Here is a 7,361-nt window from a genome sequence, read left to right on the forward strand (position 1 = left end):
GCATATTTCAATAGATTTACTGCTTTTATGGGCTTTGAAGTCATAAAAATGTCACGATCATGTTTATAAAGAGTATACTTAATTGCCCCCATCGCCCCCACATCCCCATGTGACAATATTGAACATTTATCCTTCCCCTCGTTATGTGCAATTAATAGTCAGGTGAGAAAGGTGTACGTGAGAAAGATCGCACACCCATAGTATCCAAAGGTTGTTACCTCAGAGGAGATGGCCCCCATCGCCCCCACATCCCCATGTGACAATATTGATAATGTATTCTTCTCCTCATTATGTGCAATTAATAGTCGCGTGAGAAATGTGTACGTGAGAAAGGTGTACGTAAGAAGGGTCGCACACCCAAAGTATCCAAAGGTTGTTATCTTACAGGAGATTGCCCCCGCATCCCCATGTGACAATATTGATAATGTATCCTTCCCTCATTATGTGCAATTTATAGTCAGGTGAGAAAGGTGCACGTGAGAAAGGTCGCACAACCACACACACAGGTTGTTATCTTGAAGGAACATATCCGATCATGTTGGGGAAAGGTGTGATCACGTACCCTTTTGCCTCATTATCACAGGTGTTGATGTGCACGTGTGAAAGGTCGTAAAGTTAGTAAAGTTTTTTACTCAGCTTGGGCTTATGTATGTAATTTTTGACGATTCTTAGTAATAAGAGTGTAACGAACTGATTTTTATTGTCTGCTCGCTACGAGATTCGTGCGGCTAGCTCAGTATATTGTGTGTTCGTCCCACCAAATTTATATTAACGTGACCGCCCAGTAGCTCAGTGAGAAAGCACAGAATTCACGGGTTCGTATTGGGTTTTATTGCGGGTATATTATTACAAGTGTCTTAGTTGCTTGGTTGGCTTTGACTCGTTGCTTGTGACCTTCGGTGCTTCCGACGGTCCTGGATGACTCTACGACCTCTCGCCTTGATGACTCGGTGCTCCAGTCCTGTAGCTCCCTGAAGATACTCGCAGCTCCCTGAAGATACTCGCAGCTCCCTGAAGATCCTCGCAGCTCCCTGAAGATGCTCGCTCGCGGTTCACTTCTCACGCGTGACTTTGTGACGGCTGGTAACGACTCGGAATGGCGAGGGGTATCGGCCGTACGGGCTTAGGGAAGCGTCACCGTTCTCAGACTAGGGTGAACAGAAGCTGCGCTCTCCAGGATCGCTCCTTTCGACACACCGCCGCCTGTCCCTTGCTCTGTCCCGGATGGTCCCACTGGGGTTTCTGCTCAGCCCGCGCGGACAGTCAAGGCGGTAACGCCAGGAAGCTGCCTCGCGCCTTACTTCGCTTCCACGCCTAGTGTAAACGAACGTTCCACCCTAGCCTCACCCTTTTGCCTTTTGTCCGGGACGTTTCCGTGTGGCTTTTGGTACTCGGGGTTCGGGCACGCCGCTCCGGGACCTCGCAAGTCGAATCCGTAGGGCTCTCCTGGATAATTCCACTCGAGACCGTACCGATCGACCGCTCTCCCTTCTGGCTTGTTATATTCGTGGTTCGGGCACGCCGCTCCGGGACCTCGCAAGTCGAATCCGTAGGGCTCTCCTGGACAATTCCACTCGAGACCTTACTGATCGACCGCTCTCCCTTCTGGCTTGTTATACTCTTTCCAGGCGTAACGCCAGGACTTTGTGGACAGGGTTAATCGACCGCCTTGACCTAGCCGTGTGATGCCCTCTGGATCTCAGCTACCTGCGTCTCAATTCGGAGATTCCTGGTATCCCAATCCCGAACGTCTCGACGTAGCAATCTCGCTCCTTGTAGGCTCCCACGGCGCTGCTTCTCTGGCGACTCGACTTGCTGCTGCTCCCTTGTAGGTTATCTGGTTGTTTGATTGTTCACTTTGGTATCTGAGTGATCTTGACGGTTTGACTCCTTGTGATCGACTGATCCAGCTGCCAGCGCTCTGCGGCCTTATATAGGGCCTCCAAGCACCGTTATTCCCCTTTTGCGCACGGCCCGCTGGATCTCTCCACTTTGGGTCCAAAGTCCGTGCCTCCTGGATGACCCACTTGTCCTTTATGTACCGCTTCCAATAGATGTTTCGCCCACTGCTGCCGTTCCGCTGATTCCCGTGCCGCTTGTGGCACGCCTGTGTGCCGCTCCACTGCCGAGATGTGGCACTTCCTCTCCCGGTCCAAAGTTCACGGGAGAGTCCAAAGTCCAGAGGAGTTCCGTTATCCCCTTCTGCATACGGCACTCTTGCTCTGCCCGTGAAGTCTCCATTCTCTCTCGATCTCCATCCTTGGTCTCCAATCTCTCTCGCTCTCCTTCATTGGTCTCCAAACTCTCTCGCTAACCTTCATTGGTCTCCAACCTCTCTCGCTCTCCTTCGTTGGTCTCCAAACTCTCTCGATCTCCACCCTTGGTCTCCAGACTCTCTCGTTCTCCCCGCCGCGCCGTTACTACGCGAATTCGCCGCGTATCTGGTAAGCGGCCGGCCATCTGCTGCTGCTTCTATTTGTGGGGAGTTATTCAACTCCTCACATTCCCCCCTTACTTCGGGAAACATTTAAGACTGGTTCCTACTCTCCGGCGTTTCCTTGCTTATCCCAGCCTTTGAGTCCTTGTGATTCCCGCGGCGCTCCCTCGTTGCTCCCTCGATGCTCCCTCGACGCTCTTAACTCCCTTGAGTTTCTACAGCGGGGGTCATCCTCCTCGTAGCAACTTTAAATCTCCCGCGCCGATATTTCCTGTGTTCCCACTGGGACATCGATACTCCTAGGCTATCGATCCCCAGCTCGCTGCTCATTGCTGCGTCTCACTCCTTTCCATGTTTCCTCCGCCTGGTCACACCATTCGTGCGTGATCGATATTTATTCGCATATCGATACCGACGGTGCGGCGTTGCCACCTGCTCGTTTGCGATATTTCCACCTTGGCCGATATTTCCATTGTCGTGTGCCCATCGATCGCACTATCGTCCAGTGCCAATCGATCGCCTATCGAGGCGCCCCCTTCCCTGGCTCATGGTGATTTTGCAACTTTCTAGGTAAGTTTTCGCATTTCCTCACTCCTTTCTATTTCATCCTTTCTCTCTCCACACGACCTCTCTCGCCTCTCGTCTCTCTCTCTCGCCCTTCAATCGTCCTCAGCCGGCTGCGCCTGGCTTTACGCTGGCAACACTCGAACGCTGGTGCGGAGAGGACTTCGCATTTGCTTCGCTGCAGGTAAGTATTTTGGTGTCGCTTGGCTGCTTCCTGTATTAACCCAATATTGATTTCAGGACGCTGAAGCTGCCATTTATGCCCCTTACTTCTGGCCCCTGTTTCAGCCGCGTTTCCCGTTCTATGTCGGTTTTTTTCCTCTTTTTTTTTTAAACTCTGTTTTTTCGGTTTATTTAACTTTTATTTTTGCTCCTCGAACACTCTCATGCCCGCCAGCCCCAACCGGACGCGGAACGCGCGCCCCTCTCTCCATACGCGCACGCTGCGCCTGCCGCCCAGGATGCGAGCCTCCTGCACCACCGGTGTCTCCGCGATCCCTTCGGGCCACTCCGTCTCCGCGATTTCTCGCCATCGCTGGCCTTCCGGCGCCGACACCGTCCGCGACAATTTCGGCCGTGCCACCACCTCGGATACTTCGGGCGCCGAGTGCTGCCGCTTGAGCGGAGGACGGCCGTTTCCCACGGGCTCAGGCCACACCCAGGGTCCTCGCTCCAGAGGCTCCGCGGTTAGTGTCGCGCTCCCGGTAGACATTGGCGTCGATGGCCCTGTCCTTGGCGTTGCGGGTCCGGTGCTCGGCGTCGGTGGTGCCCACTGCTCCGGTCTGCCACGGGTCCTGGAGTCCAGCGGGCTCACCCGGGGACCACATTCTTCCCAGATCCGGGGTTCTTCCGCCGCTGCCGTCTCCTCCGCGGGTCCCTCCGGCCAGGTCCAGACGACCGTCTGCTGTCGCCACCTTACCCCTTCGGCCACGAACGTCCGGGTGCTGTGGCTCACGTGGGCCGCCGGGATATCTGTCCGGATGTGTTGCTGCTGCGGTGGTGGCTGCTGCTGCGGTGGTGGCTGCTGCTGCGGTGGCTGCTGCTGCGGTGGTGGCTTCTGCTGTGGTGGCTGCTGCTGCGGTGGTGGCTGCTGCTGCGGTGGTGGCTGCTGCTGCGGTGGCTGCTGCTGCTGCGGTGGCTGCTGCTGCGGCGGTGGCTGCTGCTGCGGTGGCTGCTGCTGCTGCGGTGGCTGCTGCTGCGGTGGCTGCTGCTGCTGCGGTGGCTGCTGCTGCTGCGGTGGCTGCTGCTGCGGCGGTGGCTTCTGCTGCGGTGGCTTCTGCTGCTGCGGTGGCTGCTGCTGCGGTGGTGGCTGCTGCTGCGGTGGCTGCTGCTCGTGCCTCGGCGTGGGCGGTCGTGTTGGCGTCCACCGTGGTGACCCCTCGTACCGCGGTGTGGGCGGGATTTCGGGCAGCCACCGTGGAGGCGAGGGTGCCCAATCGTCTGCCACTTCTTGCGGCGGGGTGCCGGATTCGGGCGCATACCTCGGCGTGGTTGGGTACCCCGGGTTTTCCCACAGCTGCGTCTCCTCCTCCTCGGCCATCCGTAGTTGGGCCTGCCACTCCAGCGTCTCTTCCATCTCCTTCAACCGCCGCTCCTCGTCTCGCCTTCGCGCCTCGCACTTTCGTCGACACTCCCACGTAGCCGCTACCACAGCCTCGGCATGGCTACTGGGAGTTAGCTGGTCCTGGGGCGGCTCTTCGCTGGCCCACTCCACCTCCGCCGCGCCAGTCGGGATGCGTCCATCGGCCCGGTTGACCGCTCTGCGAAGCCGCCATCGCCGTTGCTCCACCCGCGGGTCCTCCACCAACTCGACGTCGCTGTCGGAGCTGATAACCGGCTCGGGGACACCCCGCCCGGAGATCGGCCGCGAGGTTCGGGTAGGCCGGGCTGCCGACCATCCTTGCCCCGGGCTAGATCCTCCGGACGGCTGGTGGGCAGCCATCATCCTGCGCGCTTCGCTTCTCGTCACACGTGTGCTCATTATGCTCGTTGATTTTGATTGTGCAGCTGGAGCCTGGGCTCCCTTTAACGACACCTCGGTTCCGAGCCTTCCTCTTTGCTCAATCCCGCTATTTCCATCGGCCTCTCCTTCTTACTACCCAGATCTACGGTACAGCTCTCTGCTCTGTGCCGTCTTCCCCCTTCCTTCGGCAGACTTTTGATGCGTGTTTTTTCTTTTCCTCCGATCAGTCCCAATCGAGACCTTAGACGCTCTGGTTCGCTCCCTTTGTGTTCTTAACGTTCTCCTGATGTCCTTTATGTGTTTCATCGCGCCTTTGTAGATGCCCTGTAGTATCCTTGGAGGTATCCTTGGAATTTCTTCGTAGTATCCTTTGGGAATCCTTGCAGGTATCCTTGGACTCTTTCCGTAGTACCCTTTGGGAATCCTTGGACGTATCCTTTGACTCCTTTCGTAGTATCCTTTGGGCATCCTTGGGGGTATCCTTGGACTCCTTTCGTAGTATCCTTTGGGCATCCTTGGAGGTATCCTTGGGATCCTTTCGTAGTGTCCTTTGGTCATCCTTGGAGGTATCCTTGGACTCCCTTCGTAGTATCCTTTGGCCATCCTTGGAGGTATCCGTGGGATCCTTTCGTAGTATCCTTTGGTCATCCTTGGAGGTATCCTTGGACTCCTTTCGTAGTACCCTTCGGGCATCCTTGGAGGTATCCTTGGACTCCTTTCGTAGTATCCTTTGGGCATCGTTGTAGGTATCCTTGGGATCCTTTCGTATTATCCTTTGGTCATCCTTGGAGGTATCCTTGGACTTTTAATGTTGTTTTGCATCTGTTGTGTCTGCTTGCTGTAGCCGCTCGCTTGTGTTTTCCGTTTGTTGCTGTTTCAGCTCGCTTACGTGGATGGTCCGCTCTTTCTTTGTGTTTATGTGTCGTATTTTGCAGATTACTGGTGACGAAAAACCCATGACTTGGTAAGGTCCGTCGTATCTTGGGGTCAATTTTGCTGCGAACCCCTCGGCCGCTTTTGATAAGTGGTGTTCCTTGGCCCACACGACGTCACCCACCTTTGGCGTCCATTGCCTCCTCCTTAGGTTATAATGCCTATCCTGGTCCTGGGATGCTTTCTCCAGGTTCCGCCTTACAATCTCGAAGATTTCCCTGAGTTTGTTAGCATTCTCTTCCGGGGTCTCTGTCGGTCGTCCGGTCCCTACGGTTTCTCTGTCGTATAGGGCGCTCGGTAGTCTTGGTTCTCTGCCTTGGGTAATGAACGACGGTGTGTAACCTGTGGATTCTGAAACGCTCGTGTTTACTGCCAGCATGATTTCTGGCCATTTTTCGTCCCAGTCTCTTTGGTTCTGCCCTGCGAACTGCGCAATCATTGTTTTCACCGTCCTATTGGCTCTCTCAGTCGGGTTCTCCTGTGGGGTGTATGGAGCTGTGAACTGTTGCCTGGTTCCCATTTCGGCCAGGAAACTCTTGAAGGTTTTGCTGGTAAACTGGACTCCGTTGTCCGTTATGACTATTTTGGGGACATACCTCGCGATTATGCGTTCTTTAAAAGCTTTCTTCAGGGATTCGGCCGTCGCGCTTCGCAGCGGCACCAACTCAGTCCACTTGGAGAACCTGTCTATCAATACCAGCAGCATTTGGTTGCCGTGTTTCGAACGCGGCAGGGGTCCGACGAAGTCCGCACATACCGTAGCCCATGGTTCCTCTGGCACCTGCGTAAGCATTTTCCCAGCCATTTGCATCTGATTCGGCTTGAACCTCATGCATGTCTCGCATACTCGCACGTGGGCTCGGGCGTCTCTGTGCATTCCTGGCCAGTAGTACCGGGCTGCCAGACGTGCTATTGTCTTTCGGCTTCCTACATGGCCAGCCGCCGGTGAGTCGTGGTTCTACTTCAGCACCGTTTCCCGCAGCGCTTTCGGGACGCACATCTTCCATGTTGCAACATCTTCGCTGCCCGCTCTATGAGGTATATTCCTGTACAGGGTGTTACCCTCCATCACGTAGTCTGGATACTTTTGCGGCTGGGTCCTTATCTTTTCGCGCATTTCCAGAATCCAGCTGCATGCTGCAGAAGCTTCCGCCGCCGACGTCTCCTTGATCCCTCGAAGCGTTTCCGGCAGTGGCTGCCTTGACAAAGCGTCTGCCACCACGTTGAGTTGCCCTTTCCTGTACGCTATTTCGAAGTCGTACTGCTGCAACTCCAGGGCCCATCTGGCGATCCTCCCTGAAGGGCTCTCTATGCTGTTGAGCCACTTCAGTGCCATGTGGTCGGTTACTACTTTAAAGTGGTAACCTTCCAGATATGGCTTGAGCTTTCGGATTGCCCAGACGATTGCCAAGCACTCCTTCTCGGTTGTTGAGTAATTCTTCTCAGCGCCGTTGAGCGTTCGGC

The 7,361-nt window shown here is 55.4% G+C and overlaps 1 protein-coding gene across 1 annotated transcript; it reads right to left on the minus strand.

Annotated features, from left to right (window-relative positions):
- Positions 1-1,093: 1,093 nt before the first annotated feature.
- LOC139354498 (uncharacterized) lies at positions 1,094-3,171 on the minus strand. The gene is made up of 2 exons (XM_070998732.1): positions 2,333-3,171; positions 1,094-2,302 (listed from the first exon to the last, which is right to left on the minus strand). The coding sequence occupies exons 1-2, from the start codon at positions 2,458-2,460 to the stop codon at positions 2,035-2,037; spliced, it is 396 nt and encodes a 131-aa protein (XP_070854833.1). The 5' UTR covers positions 2,461-3,171; the 3' UTR covers positions 1,094-2,034.
- Between the last annotated feature and the right edge of the window lie 4,190 nt (positions 3,172-7,361).

This window comes from Drosophila suzukii (genome assembly GCF_043229965.1).
Source record: "Drosophila suzukii chromosome 2 unlocalized genomic scaffold, CBGP_Dsuzu_IsoJpt1.0 scf_2c, whole genome shotgun sequence".
Classification (NCBI taxonomy): domain Eukaryota; kingdom Metazoa; phylum Arthropoda; class Insecta; order Diptera; family Drosophilidae; genus Drosophila; species Drosophila suzukii.